The sequence below is a fragment of the Arabidopsis lyrata genome (genome assembly GCF_000004255.2).
Source record: "Arabidopsis lyrata subsp. lyrata unplaced genomic scaffold ARALYscaffold_8, whole genome shotgun sequence".
NCBI lineage: Eukaryota > Viridiplantae > Streptophyta > Magnoliopsida > Brassicales > Brassicaceae > Arabidopsis > Arabidopsis lyrata.
This window is the reverse complement of record NW_003302548.1, coordinates 12,618,227-12,634,787: the sequence shown is the minus strand read 5'-3', so window position 1 is coordinate 12,634,787 and position 16,561 is coordinate 12,618,227. Positions and strand designations below refer to the sequence as shown.

At 36.9% G+C, this 16,561-nt stretch overlaps 3 protein-coding genes, 1 long non-coding RNA gene and 1 pseudogene across 10 annotated transcripts; 1 reads left to right on the top strand and 4 right to left on the bottom strand.

The window, feature by feature from the left end:
- Positions 1 to 766: 766 nt before the first annotated feature.
- Positions 767 to 3,130, bottom strand: LOC9300035. Of its 5 annotated transcripts, none has more exons than XR_002331312.1 (7): positions 2,740 to 3,130; positions 2,413 to 2,561; positions 1,549 to 2,084; positions 1,399 to 1,451; positions 1,207 to 1,326; positions 1,064 to 1,118; positions 767 to 972 (listed from the first exon to the last, which is right to left on the bottom strand). It is a non-coding gene; the product is annotated as an uncharacterized LOC9300035 (long non-coding RNA). The 5 variants fall into 5 exon arrangements; XR_002331315.1 differs by having other exon boundaries at positions 1,399 to 1,448; XR_002331316.1 differs by having other exon boundaries at positions 1,399 to 1,500; positions 1,856 to 2,084.
- A 652-nt stretch (positions 3,131 to 3,782) lies between these two features.
- On the bottom strand, positions 3,783 to 5,515 carry LOC9300034 (annotated as a pseudogene).
- A 531-nt stretch (positions 5,516 to 6,046) lies between these two features.
- On the bottom strand, positions 6,047 to 7,125 carry LOC9301783 (chaperonin 60 subunit beta 4, chloroplastic). 2 transcript variants are annotated; one of them, XM_021030914.1, is made up of 4 exons: positions 6,774 to 7,110; positions 6,577 to 6,702; positions 6,350 to 6,487; positions 6,047 to 6,265 (listed from the first exon to the last, which is right to left on the bottom strand). In XM_021030914.1, exons 1-4 carry the CDS (start codon positions 6,915 to 6,917, stop codon positions 6,101 to 6,103), a joined length of 573 nt encoding a protein of 190 aa, XP_020886573.1. In that variant the 5' UTR covers positions 6,918 to 7,110; the 3' UTR covers positions 6,047 to 6,100. The 2 variants fall into 2 exon arrangements, with proteins under 2 accessions (XP_020886573.1, XP_020886579.1); XM_021030920.1 differs by having other exon boundaries at positions 6,058 to 6,265; positions 6,358 to 6,487; positions 6,774 to 7,125.
- A 1,997-nt stretch (positions 7,126 to 9,122) lies between these two features.
- LOC9301782 (serine/threonine-protein kinase STY17) lies at positions 9,123 to 12,196 on the top strand. Of its 2 annotated transcripts, XM_021030926.1 has the most exons (7): positions 9,123 to 10,058; positions 10,242 to 10,339; positions 10,426 to 10,580; positions 10,697 to 10,876; positions 10,971 to 11,084; positions 11,168 to 11,475; positions 11,645 to 12,196. In XM_021030926.1, the coding sequence occupies exons 4-7, from the start codon at positions 10,796 to 10,798 to the stop codon at positions 11,646 to 11,648; spliced, it is 507 nt and encodes a 168-aa protein (XP_020886585.1). In that variant the 5' UTR covers positions 9,123 to 10,058; positions 10,242 to 10,339; positions 10,426 to 10,580; positions 10,697 to 10,795; the 3' UTR covers positions 11,649 to 12,196. The 2 variants fall into 2 exon arrangements, with proteins under 2 accessions (XP_020886585.1, XP_020886590.1); XM_021030931.1 differs by lacking the exon at positions 11,645 to 12,196 and having other exon boundaries at positions 10,697 to 10,870; positions 11,168 to 11,611.
- LOC110225779 lies at positions 11,711 to 13,286 on the bottom strand. Its single transcript, XM_021015756.1, has 4 exons — positions 13,076 to 13,286; positions 12,901 to 12,948; positions 12,526 to 12,771; positions 11,711 to 11,725 (listed from the first exon to the last, which is right to left on the bottom strand). Exons 1-4 carry the CDS (start codon positions 13,127 to 13,129, stop codon positions 11,711 to 11,713), a joined length of 363 nt encoding a protein of 120 aa, XP_020871415.1. The 5' UTR covers positions 13,130 to 13,286.
- Positions 13,287 to 16,561: the final 3,275 nt, after the last annotated feature.

The following is a 16,561-nucleotide window of genomic DNA, read 5'->3' as shown; positions in this document are numbered from 1 at the left end:
TGAGGAGTACTGTGTTAAATGATTGGCTGTCCTCAAAGCGACTTTGAGAAGGTGTTGCAAATAGTTTCCTGCAAATTAATGTCTTTAAATTGCATCTCAATCCGCATCTCAAAGTCTTAACTGAACAACAAGATGAATGAGGGAAAGTACTCCCGAGTCCTAGAATCATAATGAAGATGGAAGCAATTCCGGCGAGGAAATTTTAGATTCGGATGGTAGTAACACACTCTCTTGATGTTTTAACTAACTCATGTGTTGATTTCTTTTACACCTAGATGGCATGGAAGCTGCCGAGAGCTTAGTAGCGGACTCAAGCAAGCAAAGACCCTTCACCCTTGAATGAGTTGATATGTGTACTTCAGCCACTCGCCGGTCTAGAGTAGTAAAAATCTCTCGCATCGTTTTTTACATACTTTCACTACAAGAAATATCTACATTATTAACATGAGAGAAAAACTATAATATGTCATTGATAGCGTTTTCATAAATGCTATTTTAGGCCCCTGTTATGGTAGACCCCCACATACGATAACGTTTTTTGGCATGTTATTAAATGTCTATATATTTAAGCGCTAATCGAATGCTATAATATATTTTACTGTAACACACGTTTAGTGTTATTTTATAAAATGTTGTAACATTATTTTTCCGCTATATAAATTTAATTTGATTTTTATTTAATTTGCATTTTTGAACCCTGTTTTGCAATATTTATTTTATTGGATTTATATATAATTTCTTTTTATTACATAAATTATCAAAAATATTATCAAAAATTATCATTACACAAAACATATATAACAAGTCTTATACAAAAAAATCTAACTATTACTCTTACACAACAAAGTACTAATTTATGAGATAAACTACAAAGAGAAACAAATCGCCATGAAACTAACAAAGAAACAAGATAATAAAGCAACTCAATTCCTCAGTCATAGACGTCCACTTTCCACCACCGATCTTTGCAACCTACAATCATATATAAATACACAGTTTGGTAAATCTCATAAACACTTTACATAGGAGTCAAGCATAGCAATCAGCTAAGTTAAAGTCTTACATCCTTAATGAGAGAACTTAGATGCTCTCGTCAAAAAAAATGACAGAATATATTCCTGCAAAGTGAAAGGCAACATCAGCAAAATCCCCAAAGACTAAACAACTAACTATCAACAAAAGTAAGTGTGAAATGATGAACATTACACGAAGATAAAGAAGCCCGTAAGAGGTCGTTTGGGCATGTTTAAGGTAGAAGAGCTCTTCTTCGTATCCTTGGCTATTCTAAGTCTTTTTGGCTTAGGTTCATCAGACTTCGTCACCTTCCTGAAAAACAAAAACAATATCACATATAGAAACAATACATTCAAGTCAAAGGTAAGGCAAAACGAGTTTTACTTCTCTGAATGTTTCTTCTTAGCCTCAGTCACATGTCTCCACAACTTGAACTTCTAGACAACAACAACAACAACAACCAGATCCACAGAAATTATGAGAACACTGAAAACACAAAATACACTAAGGAGGTTAAAAAAAAGAGATGAATACTAGATATAGGAAGCTCTAGCTCTAAAAAGAAGCTCTTCTCTTTTGGCTTCTGGATATTGAAAGAACTAGACAAAAAGAAAACCGCAAACAAATAGACAAAACTGTGGCCAAAACACACGTATGAATCAATGACCAAAGGAGACATGCACATAGTGACAAAAACTTTCTGAAATTAGTAGAAGTTACTGACTAAACATAAACATCATCAACGGATCATCCCTGCTAAATCAAGACATCCATATTTTTTTAATAGAAAACGTTAGCATCACAACCATAAGCCATTAAACAAAGTATTGATGGTGGGTACCGTTATGTATAATGTTAAAACCTACACATGTGAAGACCTGCATCTTGTGAAAACCTGCATCTTGTGAAAACCTGCATCATGTTTTGTAATTGAAAATATGCATCATATCTAAACCTCTCACGATCATTAAAGAGCTGGAACCAAACATGTATTGATCCAAAAGGAGCGAACTAAACCTGTTAACATAGTGCTTTGACAGAAAATAATCTATTGACTCAATGAATCAAACCTGAAATTCAAAATCCGACAAGCAAGCTAAAAGATACAACAAAGTATATGACTCATATTATGAAAGTTTCAACTTTGAATTATTCAAACAGTGAGGCACAAAATCTAGCTCGAAACTCATGAGAAAACAAAGTAAGTAAATAGCATGAAATTGAACAAAACAGACAATTCATGCTCATAAAATGGCAATTAAGAACAAATCTAGCTCGAAATTACTCTAGAGGAAAGAGACGAAACTATCACATTCAAGAAACCAAACCTAGAAAATTTGAGTAAAAATCGACAAAATCTGAAACACCACTCAAATAAGGTTCCAAAGAAACGCTTACATAATTCTTTACGAGAGCGATATCATCTTCATCAAATGGGCGAGGATTCTTCTCGGCTCTAATCTCATCTTCACTAAATTTATGAATCTCACGAACAGCGATGGTTCCAGGACGGTAACGATGTGGCTTCTTGACTCCTCCGTTACCACCTGCATTACCAATTTCGTTAGAGACGAAATGATAAACTCAAAATTCAATCAAAATCAGAAAAACCCTAGATCCCCTTTCAAAATTAGTGGAGACTTGGGCTTTGATGGAGGGGAATTTCGCGTATAGGAGAAATTTTTTGATGAATTAGATGGGATTAGGATGGAAAAGAACAGAGACCGGTGAAGAAAGTGGAATCGAAGGTTGAGGCTATGGAGATTTGTTGATAGACCCATCGTTACCGATAGAGTGATGGAAATGGTAGCGATAGAGTGAGAACAGTGAGATCGAAAGGATGAGAGAGGGAGACCACTAAGTCTGTGAGAATCAATTTTTTTTAGGTCTAAGTCTGTGAGAAGTTCTCAATACGTTTTGGGTAAAAGGAAGAAATGTTTATGAAAAGTTTTGCTAAGTGTTGGCGGAATAGGTCATTTTTGTTTCCCGCTTAAGGATTTTTGGTTTTAGCATTTATCAGGTGCTATTAAAAAGTAACCAAAATCACGAACTCATCTATTATAGCAGGTCAGGAAAATGCGCTATCGTCTAGTGCTATCAATGTGGACTTTTTTTGTAGTGTTTCCAGTTTAAGAAGCTTACGGAGTGGTTCTTATGTTCTATAGATTTGCCACTTCTAATATCTCTGTTTATGTAAATTTATTATGCAGACAAAAGAGTGGATTATCTCAATGAATATCTAATCGATACAACATTGATAATACAGGACTTGTCTGTAAGTTCTTGCTCTCATGGCTGTCTTTTATGTTATGCTCACATGAACTAGTGTGTCTTCTTCTGTTGTGTGATTTATGAGTGTAATGTTGATGCTCTGCTCTGTGCTGATAGAATCTGTTAAAGTTTGAGTATTTCAAATTCATATACAAGTTGTCACTAACCATGCTTCGAATCTTTATTGAATTTCTTCAGTGGCATTTGGTGGAACACGCGTATTAGCCATGAAGTGTTAACCAACACTTTTGACTGGGAGAGCGATTGGTAACTTCTGCTCCTTGTATTTCAGTTTTCCAACACATAATAAAACTTTTCTTTTTGTGCACATTAACCTCAGAACGTTTTAGGTTTCTTAATCTAAGTAAGCTCATGAGTGAATTTTGGATTAGTATTCCTTTAATAAAATTTCACTACGTTGTGTCAAGTGACTATCATTTAAGCAGATAGAGAACTGAAACTAATAATGCAAATAAAAGAAAGCAATGATCCTTATTGGGTCGAGCATCACTCTCAGTTCCATTTTCAAAACTTGTTCTAGTAATAAGAATGATAGCTAAAGAGATCACAGAAACAATTAACACTGTTTTCATTTACACAACCTTTGTAAGAAATAGAGATTCATTGGAGATGTCCTATTCAAGTTTAAATCTTCTTGAACTTGGAGAAAGTTCCTGACTCTGAGAAGTAACTGCTTTGACTCCCACTGCCTAATCCTATCGCTTGAGGATTGCACAACTCTATTCCCTGCACAAGAGTGAAAGCCAGACTTGATGTCCTCAAACCAGAGGTAGTGGCACCACCTGGCACCACCTGTGTTCTGACGCTTTTTGGTGACCTTAGCATTAAGTTTCAGCTTGCTCGAAACACGCAGCCTCTTGCTCCCAGTCCATATCCATCACCATATCCATCACCCAGAGAGCTCTCTTCGGGTGTACCAAACGCCATCCTATTGGCTAACTTCCTTATGTCTGTCACTTGATACCTTTCTTTCGTTTTTCTTAGACGGCGACCACCCCTTTTCTTTTTAGGCTCAGAATAAGGAACAGGAAGTGGCGTAGGTTGCTTTCCAGGAGGACGTTCTTGCCACTTGTCAATATTCTTGCGGATTTGCTCCCTCAAAGCTTTCCCGTTTGTTCCAGATGCATCTCCTCTAGTAGCGTCAACTCTTGCCGCCAAAGTCGATTTTGAAGCCAAGAGCCTGCTAGCGCGCATTCGAAGTCCAGGAGGCGTGCTTTGGACAATCTCTGTCTGCTCCAGATAACCCACACGAGACTGTGACGTTGCAGTAGAGAATCCGTCAAGGTTCTTCCTCTTGTGGCCAAGTACTAGAACATTACAGGCAGGCATTTTTGCAAGTGCCGTTAAACCTCCAGCAGTTCCCATGAGCTTGGCTGCAACAGCGCTCCCGACAATGGCAGAAAGATTTGGTGCGATATATCCCATCTTACTTTCAAGAAAGTCAAGAACCTTCTTCCTTGCGGAATCAAGATTAAGAGCCCGATCACAAGCGTCTAACGTCTTTTGTAGGATATCATCTGGCAATGGATTCCCTTTCGTGGTTAAAGCAGTAAGTGAAACAGAAATAATAGTCGCTGGTTTAAGAAGAAGAAGGTCTTCCAGATTAACAAGGGTTAAATCTGTCTCATTGCCAATTTTTTTCACAACACGGGCATAATCGATTGGGTCATGTATTAGCGACTCAAGCTCTTGGAACTTACGTCTGTACTTGTCGCGGATAAAGTTGTGGACGATGACTATCTCGTTCTCAATATCAACTGACAGCTGATTGCAATCTACGATTAGTTTGTATTCAGGATCAGTTCCTATCACCTCTTCGAGAGCCTGTTCCACTTTCTTCATTATATCAGCGTATCTCTGTGTTTTCTGTAGCTTAGAAACGCTCTCGAGATCATCATAGTTAAGGGTTTCTGACACTGCCATGTCCACGTCAATATCCTCCTCCTCCTCTTTTCCAGCATCTACTTCGTTGTCAGATAACTCGTCAATGTCTGCGTAGAAAGAAGCTTCAAGAGTTGCCATCGTATATATATCTTCTACACTGATCGCAGAAGCTTTAGTCAAAAAAACAGAAAAAAAACACCTTGTAAAAGATTTTAGTCTCTTGAGTGCTTTGAAGATATTGAAAATTTTGATCATGATGGTCCTTAGGTTTTATATCAAAACCTCAGCCACGGTAAAAGGAAATTACTTTTATTTTTGGTGTGAAGTAAAAGGAAATTCTTTTTATTATATTGTATTTGTTTACGAGATTTCCTTTTTTATTTTCCTTCACTTGGGCGAGAAAAGAAAATTTATATTATAAAAATACTGACGTGGCATGGAATATTGCTATGATTCTCTTAAACCCTTGTTTAATTGTTATTGATCACGGTCATGTTCAGGTTTGTATTGACTATTGAGTATGGACCTTGTGATTATGTATCATATTTATCTGGTTGTGTGATGATTCTCGCTAGAGTTTTGTATAGTACAATTGTATCAGCTTGGGACTAACAACGGGTGATATTGCTGCAGTACTCTGTTTCTCACTTGTGTTTTGTTCAGTCTAGCTCTCACCCATAAACATGTGACTCTGTTTTGCTTTTCTCTATTTTACAGAATGTTTAAGCTAGGGACGATCCCTTTTGTTATCTGTAGATGATCTGACACGTAATGTCTCTTAAGAATCTCGTAGACTGAAGCCTAGATGGTTTCAATTTCATTGGAAGATATTACCTTTATGTCAAAATGTCTAATCTGTTGAGGTTGTAGTGTAGTGTCCCGGTATTTATGTAGGTACCTGATGATAGTTTCATATTCTCTTCCAGTTTATAACATGTGTCATCATGTCTGTAAACATATAAACAAGGTATGATACAATTTTTCTGGACATTGACCTGAGCTCTAAAACAAGAGCTTTTGCGGTTCTCTCAATACCACGGGCCACTTGGATGGGATTTGTTCCAGCAGAAACCACCTGAAGATGAGAAAAATGGGTTCAAAAGTAGAAGCTGATATGGTGATGCATTATCCAATAGGTCATAGTGGGAATTATGTATACCTTAATACCTTCAGTAATAAGGCCATGAGCAAGAATTATAGATGTAGTGGAACCATCACCCGCAAGGTCATTAGTCTTAGCACCCGCTTGCCTCACAAGTTTCACGCCAACATTCTCTAACGGGTCCTCCAATTCAATCTACACCACACAATAAAAACTGATGAATGTTTTGGCATTTCATTGAGCATCATCAGAAGCGTGTGGCTATAAAAGGTAAGTAAAAAAAACTCTTTAAGAACAGTTTCACCGTCATTGACAATCTTGGGAGGTCCGTACTTGTTCTGCAACACTACGTTTCGTCCCTTTGGACCTAATGTCACGCCTAATAGCTTAGCGACCATATCTGCACCTGCCTTCACCACCATTTTCCATCATAAGAAAACAAAATTCTATAAAAAAAGGCCTGAAAGAAGAACGAGAGAACCTGAAGCTTCTTGGTGACAGAGCCATCACGGTTAAAGTGAACTTCTTTTGCAGCAGCTCTTGCTCGAAGGAAGAAATTCGAAGAAGAAGGCTTTTTACGGAAAGTTCGATCAGAAAAAGGCAACGCAGAGAGAGAGGAAGCCATTGCCGTTAAAACGAGCAGAGACTACAAAAGAATTATCAGCTTCTCTGTGGGAGTGAGTAACAAGATTATAAGGTGGGAAAAAGATCTCATATCTCTTCCTAATACTTTTGGTGTTGGGCCGAGCTTTAGTAACCAATTTTGTTGGGCTCGAGAAACCCATATAAGTCCCCCGAAAACTATCGTATCTGGCCAGATAAAGCCCGATCTTTGACCTCTGTCTATATACCCATGAAACGGAAGTTAAGCGGGCGGTGACCCAATGCCTAGCGCCTAGAACGCCTAATCGGGGTCTAGGCGATTTTTTAGGCGGTTTAGACGTTTATAACATAAAATATTATACATATGATATTATATATAAAAGTTATATAAAATATCTATATAAAACTAAAAATTATGAAATCATAAACAAAAATTAGATAAAACATTTATTTATATTTATATTAAACAATATATGAATATTTATAACTATATATATAAATAAAACTCTAATTAAAATTTAAAAAATACATTAAACAAGATCTGTGTAATTTTAGGCGGTCAAGGCGGTTATCTAGGCGTCGCATAAGAGCCTAGCGCCTAGTCGGGGCCTAGGCGACCGCCTAGACCGCTTTTTAGAACACTGCCTCTGTCTATATACCCATGAAACGGAAGTTAAATTTTTATTTCCCCACCAATTGAAAGTTCGAGAGCTTAATGTCCATGAATCATGGTTTTGTCGGTTTAGTGCGTAAACCCGAGACGAAACCCGGTTAAAAATCTAAACCGATACTAAACCATCTAAAACCAACACTTAACCGAATAAATTAATTCAAGCAAACCCAAAATCCAATTTTGCATCATGTTGCCGGAGAAGAAGAAAAAGAGAAGAAATTTACGGCAACGATGCCTCCACCGGAGGTAATATAAATGTATTGGGTGAAGCTTTAATAGTTGAATAAATGTGGATAAAATTGACTATCTTTCTCAAGAAGAAAAACAAATGAAGTTTACTACTTTGCAAAGCCATAGTTAGGAATTTTCTGTTCTCTCTTTCTCTGCTATAGTCATCTAATAAGTAAGAACTGTTAGAAGAAGAGAAGATCGAATTTGAAGTATGTGATTCGATGTCAGACATTTATTTGATTCGATGCTATTGATGATCGAATCTAGAATCTCAATCACGTTTACCACCACCATCTCCGACGGCACTAACTTCACCAGCGCCGATGAAAGAACCAATTCCCTCTCGGCCTCTCCAGTCACAATCACGCACCGCCGCTTTCATCCCCACTCAAAATTCCGAATCCCAAATCACGCCGTCACCTAATCCATCGTTACACCCAAATCATCGTACCGCCGCTCCTTCTGGAAACTCAGCCTCTCCATTCTCTTCCTCTCCTAATTGCATCGGCTCGCCGGAGGAGAGAGATTTCTCGACTCGATCCCACCGATGGGATGGAGTTTAGGAAGACGGAGAGGCGTTGGTGGGCAATACAGAGAGAGGAGGAGATTTGGAGGAGCTGGTTCTGTCCACATTGGTTTCGATTTGCTGCGCCATTAGAGTCGAATGTTCCAGCGATGATATTAGCTCTGGAAAAATTTGGTGAAGAAGAAGAAGTTGGGTCGGTTGGTTTTGTCGGGTTGGATTTGTGGTTAATTAGTTGAAATTGCTGGTTCTAATTAGGTTTAATTGGTTAAAGGATCGGTTTGGTATACAGTAAACCAATTAAACCCAGCGCTATGGGGTTTTAAATCTCGAACTTAGGATTCGTGGACATTAAGCTCTCGAACTTTCAATTGGTGGGGAAATAAACATTTAACTTCCGTTTCATGGGTATATAGACAGAGGTCAAAGATCGGGCTTTATCTGGCCAGATACGATAGTTCTAGGGGGGAAATAGACCGTTTTTCCCAGCGTATTCAGTAGTAACTTTTTTTTTTTTATTTTTTTGACGGCCAACTTTATCTATTAGATAAAAAGAGTTTAGTACATAGGATTAAGCACACGATTAACAAAGCCAAGATTAGGCCTGAGATTATTATCCGGTATCCGCGGATATCCGTATCCATATCCGTTTTTTTATCCGAAAAAACGGATATCCGGGAAAACGGATACGGATACGGATAATAAAATAACGGATATTCCGGATACGGATACGGATACGGATAATGTTAATTTTAAAAACGGATAACGGATATCCGGTTATTTTGTATTTTTATACGAAAATACGGTATTTTTATACGAAATACAGTATTTTTATACGAAAATACGGTATTTTTATACGAAAATACAGTATTTTTATATGAAAAAATGATTTATTTTTTTTTTGCATGTCTACGGATATTCGCGGATATCCGCGGATATCCGGATTTTTAACGGATATCCGGATACCGGATATCCGGAATTCCGGATCCGGATACCAAATTGGCGGATAATACGAATACGGATACGGATACGGATATCCTAAAAAAACCGGATATCCGCTCCGTTTACAGCCCTAGCCAAGATACAACATAAGGTGAGTTTTTAAGTCTAGCTTCTTTTGCAAGAGAATCAGCCAGTGTGTGGCTGCACGATTGATAAACTTGAAATCATCCAGATAACGCTGAATATCCTTATTTCCAGGAGCAGGTGGCTCTGTTTTGCAGCTTTTTCTAAATAGCGGTATGGCCTAGATTACTAAGATCTGTTTATTTTTAAACAAAATTCATAATTTTGCCTTTTTTTTGAAAAAATTCTTAATAGTAAAATGTAAAATTAAAATGAAATCAACGACTTTATCGAACTTACAGGCCCTATTGCCCTAATATATTTGCTCACGTCTTTAAGATTTTTGTAAGCCACATTTATCTTCTTTCCCGTTATTTGTTCTGCTACACACTCGTCAAAATTTAGGGTTTTTGTTTCCCCAACTTTCTCATTCAATTTGACGACGAAAATTGAGGAATCTGCCTGCGAACGAGAACGGGAAGGATTAGCCTCGCTACAATTGTACGAAGATTAAACCCGATTTAGGGTTTTCAGTTTCCAATCTCTCTCATTGATTCAACATAGTCACGACGACGACAATGGACAAATTTTCCTGCGAACGAGAAAGGCAACGGCTTGCTGCGCTAAGATTACATGAAGATGGAATTAAATCTGATTTCCATCACGAAATGGTTAGCCTTTTTTCTCAGAACTTAGCATCAACTAGTTTAGCTTCGGCTTAATTAGGTTCAGGGGTCCCCTGAGAATCGGGTTTAATGATTTAAGTTTGATGATTTTTTTACATCCAAGGACTGGCTTAATTAGGGTTTAACTGTTCTCTGAAGGTTGAGGTCTGTTGTTTGATGCTTTTTTAGATTGAAGAAGAATCACGAGCTTTCCAACAACCTATTGACAAAACAATTGAAGCACACCAGTCTGTGTAATTGATAGATCATTCCTCCTAGTTGAAAAGGTACTCGGGAATGATTTGTAAGTCACCTTTTTACTCTCTTTCTATTCTTAAATTGGCATATTTATTTATTCTCTGTATTTGTGTAGGTTCACAGGCAAGTATAGGAACAATGAAGTTTCTATCAAATTTCTAAAAAGCTTAGACGTGTGCAAAGTCAGAGAGATTGCAAGGTTGTCACATAAGAATGTGATTAAAATCTCCGGGATATATTCTGATCCCTTAAATCACTTGATCATATTTGGTTAGTAATATATTCTCACTGATTCTGTTTCTTTAGAATAATGTTTTGTGGTTCTTTTATCATTGTTGTTTCGTCTGTCTATTCTTATAATATATGTTTTTCTCTAATGGTTATAGAGCCCCGTATCAAGGTCACTCCACGAAATTCTTCACAACGACCAAAGGGTACTTGATCACTCTACTTTGATCCATATTGCTTTGGATATAGCATGTGGAATGGAATTTCTCCATGCACATCAAATTATGCATGGAGATATTACATCTTCGGATCTTCTAATGAGCAAAGATGGTGTAAGGGTGACTTTTGTTTTGTTTTTGTCTTTTGTTAGAAACACATTTTTATCTTTTATTACTTACCATTGAGATTTGTGTTTTCCTTTTCATTGACTAGGTTATTAAAGTGTCCGGATATGGTGTTACGGGAAATCAAAAACTTTATACTTTGTCTATGAAAGCTGACGTGTTTAGCTATGGAATATTCTTGTGGGAACTCATCACAACAGAGGTAAAAGTCAAATTCTTTAATTATGTTAGTTTGATACTTATTTTATTCTAACGTAAGTTCTTTTTTTGTTCTGTTGTTTCTAGACTCCAATGAGCTTTGCCCTTGAACAGGCGAAGAAAAAGCTTAAGGCTAAAGAGGAAGATCGAAAACCTAATGATTTTGTGAAGCAGCCACGAAACATCATGGAAACCTTTCTAGAAGTTTTTAGGGAACGAGTTCCAAAAGAAGCCAGTGCAATACTTGTTGGGATTATGGAGATGTGTTGGACTGAGGAGCCCCCATCGTTTGCTGAAATAACCAAGTTGTTGAGGAAAGATTCTGTGTTTAGAGGACGGCAATCTACAGATACAAGTGAAAGGTATAAGAAGCCACCTGGTTTCTTCCATTACAGGTGAGATCTCAACTTGTTGATGTAAAAATCAGTGAGAGTTAGCTAGACACATGTTAGCCAGTTAGCTTCTTGAGGGCTTATTGTAAAGAATTTCTTTTGACACCTATTCTGCTTAGTAGAGGAAACTTTATCTTCATGTGTGACACGTATTTGGTTTCTTCCATTGCAGGTGAGATCTCAACTTGTTGATATCAAACAGTGAGAGTTAGCGAAACACCTGTTATAGTTTCTGTGTTTAGAGGACGGCAATCTACAGATACAAGTGAAAGGTATAAGAAGCCACCTGAATTCTTCCATTACAGGTGAGATCTCAACATGATGATGTAAACAACAGTGAGAGTTAGCTAGACACATGTTAGCCAGTTAGCTTCTTGAGGGCTTGTTGTAAAGAATTTTGTTTGACACCTAGTCTTCTTAGTAGAGGAAACTTTATCTTCTTGTGTGACACGTATTTGGTTTCTTCCATTGCAGGTGAGATCTCAACTTGTTGATATCAAACAGTGAGAGTTAGCGAGACACCTGTTAGCCGAGACATGTTAGCCAGTTAGCTTTTTGAGTGTTTGTTGATAAAGAATTTCGTTTGACACCTATTCTTTTATATTAGTTGAGAAAAACTCTCTTTTAAGATTTGACACATCTTTTATCTTAGCTTGTAAACACAAAAGTCTCTTCATGTTCAATTTTTTATATGCTTACTAAGGGCTTGACTGGTTTAAACGTAGCGGTTGCGGGAGTTTGCGGAAGCGGGCGGTTGCGGCTTTAAGCGTTACAAAGCGTTTTAAAAGACTGGTTTAACATTTAAAAATGGATGCGTTTGCGGGAGTTTTATGACTGGTAAACCAGCGGGTGCAGTATCAGTTAAATAAAAAAATGACCAAAATAAATTCAAAAATATTACAAAAAAAAAGAAATAAAAAACCAATATATTATTATGATAATATTAGAAAAATTGAACATTCTTAATAATTAAAACCATAAATAAAGCACTAAATAATTATAAAAAAATAAAGAAATTTTGTAACAAGATAGTACTTATACATCTGGTTTAACACCAAAAATTGCATCAAGTAATGGGACAAACTGCAAATAACGTTGAATTCGCGGATTTTCTGGATTTCCTTTATAAATATTGTAAAATTTCTTCAAGGTATCCAAACGATTTTTAACACAGCTCCAACTCAAATCAATTCCAAACTGGTCGTTAATATTCTTAAGAATATTTTCTCTTTGAACACCACTTAGAAATCTGATTTTGGGTTCTTCTTTGGCTTCTTCCGTTTGTTTCTCCACAATACCCTGTTGAAGTAAAGCATATGTGATCTCGTCAGACCACATAAATTTCTGAAATATTTCAATATATTTCAATAAACTATATATTGTAATCCAGTAAATTATAAATTATGCATAAACATAAAAATAACTTACTTTAGAAGTGGAAGCCAAAAGATTAGGTTGGGAAGCCATGAATATCACCTTAAAACAGATATAATAAAACATAATTACAACTAAAATCAACATGATCATTAGCAAAATTTAACCAAATCTACTATCATAATTGAAATAGAAACACGTTTAATTAGCAAAAAGAAAAAGAAGGTACCTCTCTTTTGTCTTCTCCATTATTGTTTACCCATTCATTGTCACTTAAGTCCATTATTGGAGCACGACGATATACACCACGTCTTGGTTGCCATGACTCCTCAACCACAACAGTTTCATCTCGGAAGACCACATCAAGAAGTGGTATAAACCGCAGTGGGTGCGACCGAAGTTTAGCAGTTTAAAAAAAAAAAAAAAAAAAAAAAAAAAAAAAAAAAAAAAGTTTAGCAGCTTCAGGATAAGCCTTATAAACCAAAAACAAATTTCAATCAAAATAAGAATAGAAAACAAGAAATTAATATATAAATACAACTATGTGGTTACGTACCTTAATTTTATCTTTCCACCAATGGTCAGGGGCATCAAGACTTCCTGTCCTTTGATTAGTTCCAAGCCCAGTCGACCCAAACGTGATTTTACGATAGACTTTGTATTGCTTCTTTAAAGTATCAAGTCTGTTCTTAATTTTGTTCCAATTTAAGGTTAGTGGAAATTGTTTTTTAAATTCTGTGAGAACGTTTTCTTTTCCTTTCTCACTCAAACTTTTGCCTCTAGAATTTCCAGCTTGTTTCTCTAGTGTTATTAATTCTAACTTTTGCCTCTAGAATTTCCAGCTTGTTTCTCATCTGACCAAGTGAGTTTCTATTCGAGAAAAGAAATCAAAACATATATTTAATCATCAAGCAAACCAATACATAATGAAAAGAAAAAACGATGTCATGAAAAATATTCGAAGAGTTGCACATGAAGTGATGAATGAATAAAATGATATATGATACTTACGTTTGATTCTTGATTTTCATCAGTTTGGGTGGAAGACATAATTGAGAGAATAGGGTTTGAGAATATTGATTAGGGTTTTCTTATGAGAACGTGATAGAAAGATGAAAGATATATATAGGATTAATATATATTATAATAATTATAAGTAAACATTTGATTTATTTTTTAATTATTTTTTTTTTTTAAATCCAACCGCTACCGCCCGCAACCGCAAACGCTTGCGGGAAGGAGCTTTTGAAATTCAGCAATTTCGAGCGGTTCGAAACGGTATGGAACGGTTTCCATGATTGGTAACAACCGCTAACAACCGCAACCAACCGCTAGCAACCGCTAGGAGGGTGCTAGCGGGAGAACCAATCAAGCCCTAGGCGATGCGATAGAGTAATTAGGTAGACTTAAATGTTCGATTTGAGTCAGCCGCTGGAAAATCTTATCCTTTTGATCTTTTTTTTCTTGCTAACAACATTATTACACAACACAACATATATAACACATAATATATATACGTCATCATTAGGGTATAATTTAAGGTTTACCCGATACTCTTAAAAGAAATTTTCAAAAAAGGGACAGTTTTTGACATTTGTCTCACCAATTGACAAAGTGGAGAAAGGGTTTCACGGTTTGACATTTAGCCAGATTTCTGACGAAAATGCCCCTCAACTAGAGACGTTACTGTGCTGGTTCGGTTTCTCTGATTTTGTTTTATTTGGTTTGTTAATATTTTTGAATTTAAATTAAAAAAAAAAAGAAGAAGAACGGCGAAGAAAGCGAAGAGAAAGAGGAGGAAAAAATCTGAGTACAAACCGTTTCCATTCTTCAATCTAATATCTCATTTTGATTCTTCTACTTGGAAACGACCAAAAGGGGGAAAAATTCCGGCGAATTCCGTTTCCATTCCTCTTTAAATCTCTCATTATCTTTCCGTTTTGCCGAAACGACCAAAAGCAAAGAAATTTCCGACGAGTAAGATAACGGAGTACAGATGACGGCGAAGAAAAAGAATCTATTGAAGAAGAAGACTCGGCGCCGCGCGAAGGTAGCGAAAAGTTCAAAAAAGGGTGAAGCGAATAGTTCACCGGAGAAGGAAATCGAGATTCCGAGTCCCCGCCGGAGCCCGAGAGCACAAGTCAGGGTAAGTATCTGTAAAAACCGAAATCAAATTTAATTGGGAATGGGGATTCAGGAATCCCAAATATGGGGATACTGATTTCGAATCGAGGATTTAATTTCTGGGTTTTCAAACTAAATCGATTTTTGCGCCAAAATAGAAAATTGAGAAGATTTATGTTCAAATCTGTGTACGTACGCGAAATTGGAGTTATTAATTTTTCTACTTTAAGTGATTTTGAAAAAAATGCGTATATGGCCTACTAGGGTTTATTCGTTATAGTGTTTGTATGTTAAATTAGTTATGGATATTAGAAACTGACATATTTCTATTACACATAACTTGCAGGAAGCATGGATCCGATTGAAGAAGGTAATATTGGTGAAGGATGTGAAGAGTTACCGCCGAGGCTTTTTGCTCTGGATAAGCACCCTACTGAAACGAAGATCAATGCGTATTCCAAACCGGAGTACCTTGCTGATATTGCAACAGCCCTTAAAGGAACTGAAGAAATGGCTTTTCTCCTATCTTCTCCTTTTGGGGAGCTCTTTAATATCCCTCCTAACATGGTATCATTTTCTGGCAAGCTAGTTCTTGGCTTGATTTGCCGTCAGTTAGTGACCAAAAAATGTTATGAGATGTGGATGGTTTTTGGTGGTCATCCACTGTGGTTTGGATTAAGAGAATTTTATCGGATAACCGGTTTGGAGTGTGGGAAATATCCAAAAAAAAAAGCTGTGGAGAAAGTGGTAACGGTGAAAAAGGGATGTACTACTGTGTGGAAGACTCTATTTGGTGATAAGTCTCCAACTATTGATGATTTGGTCGTGAGCTTGAAGACAGAGAAAAAAATGCCAGGATGGAAGAGACTAGCATTAGCGCTGATAATCATTGTTGATGGTGTTCTAATCTGTCAGAAGCAGCGAGTGCGACCTGTTTCAAAGACAGTTGAGATGACGAAAGACCTTGATTTCTTCTGCAAATACCCATGGGGAAGGCTTGCTTTCAACCGTACACTGGACAGGATATCCAGATTCAAATCCGCTAAAAAGATAGAAGATGTGATAATTGGTTGCAAGCAGCAGTCTTATATGGTCTATGGCTTTCCACTAGCGCTGCAGCTTTTTGCCTTCCAAACTATCCCATCTCTTCGTAAGCTAGTTCCTTCTTCTGCAGATGTAAACTTATTCACTCAGAGGTCAATCAAGAATCTGGCCAAAATGCATCCAATCCGGACTTCCAGTATCTTGGAGTGCGAAGCTGCAGATCAGGTGTGTACGCTTTCTAATATACGTACATCGGATGATAATTTAATACGTACATTCACTAAGACGTTAAAAACAAAATCTTATAGGTGGATGTCACCTATATTGTGGATCCAGAGGATACTGATTGTCCTGAATCCTTAGTATGGAAAAAGGAAGTTGAGGATCATAGAGTTGATTACATTTTGAGCAAGCTGATAGATGGGCACAAGTGGTCCGAAAACACATGGGTTGGAGGTCATGATGAATGTCCAAAGCAGCTGCGGCCAGAAGAGAAAGGTAAGCATAAGTACAAACGATTTTCTCATTTATGAAATACTCCTCTAAT

Excerpts from the sequence above, each read along its gene's own strand:
- LOC9301783 (XM_021030914.1), bottom strand. The coding sequence starts at position 6,917 with ATGGCTTCCTCTCTCTCTGCGTTGCCTTTTTCTGATCGAACTTTCCGT. Across the intron at positions 6,488-6,576 it reads GTGAAACTGTTCTTAAAGAG|ATTGAATTGGAGGACCCGTT; the intron begins TTTTTTTTACTT and ends TGTGTGGTGTAG. Across the intron at positions 6,266-6,349 it reads TTATTACTGAAGGTATTAAG|GTGGTTTCTGCTGGAACAAA; the intron begins GTATACATAATT and ends TCTCATCTTCAG.
- LOC9301782 (XM_021030926.1), top strand. The coding sequence starts at position 10,796 with ATGGAATTTCTCCATGCACATCAAATTATGCATGGAGATATTACATCT. Across the intron at positions 10,877-10,970 it reads TGAGCAAAGATGGTGTAAGG|GTTATTAAAGTGTCCGGATA; the intron begins GTGACTTTTGTT and ends TTCATTGACTAG. Across the intron at positions 11,085-11,167 it reads GGGAACTCATCACAACAGAG|ACTCCAATGAGCTTTGCCCT; the intron begins GTAAAAGTCAAA and ends TGTTGTTTCTAG.
- LOC110225779 (XM_021015756.1), bottom strand. The coding sequence starts at position 13,129 with ATGGACTTAAGTGACAATGAATGGGTAAACAATAATGGAGAAGACAAA. Across the intron at positions 12,949-13,075 it reads ATGGAGAAGACAAAAGAGAG|GTGATATTCATGGCTTCCCA; the intron begins GTACCTTCTTTT and ends ATCTGTTTTAAG. Across the intron at positions 12,772-12,900 it reads TTTTGGCTTCCACTTCTAAA|GGTATTGTGGAGAAACAAAC; the intron begins GTAAGTTATTTT and ends TTACTTCAACAG.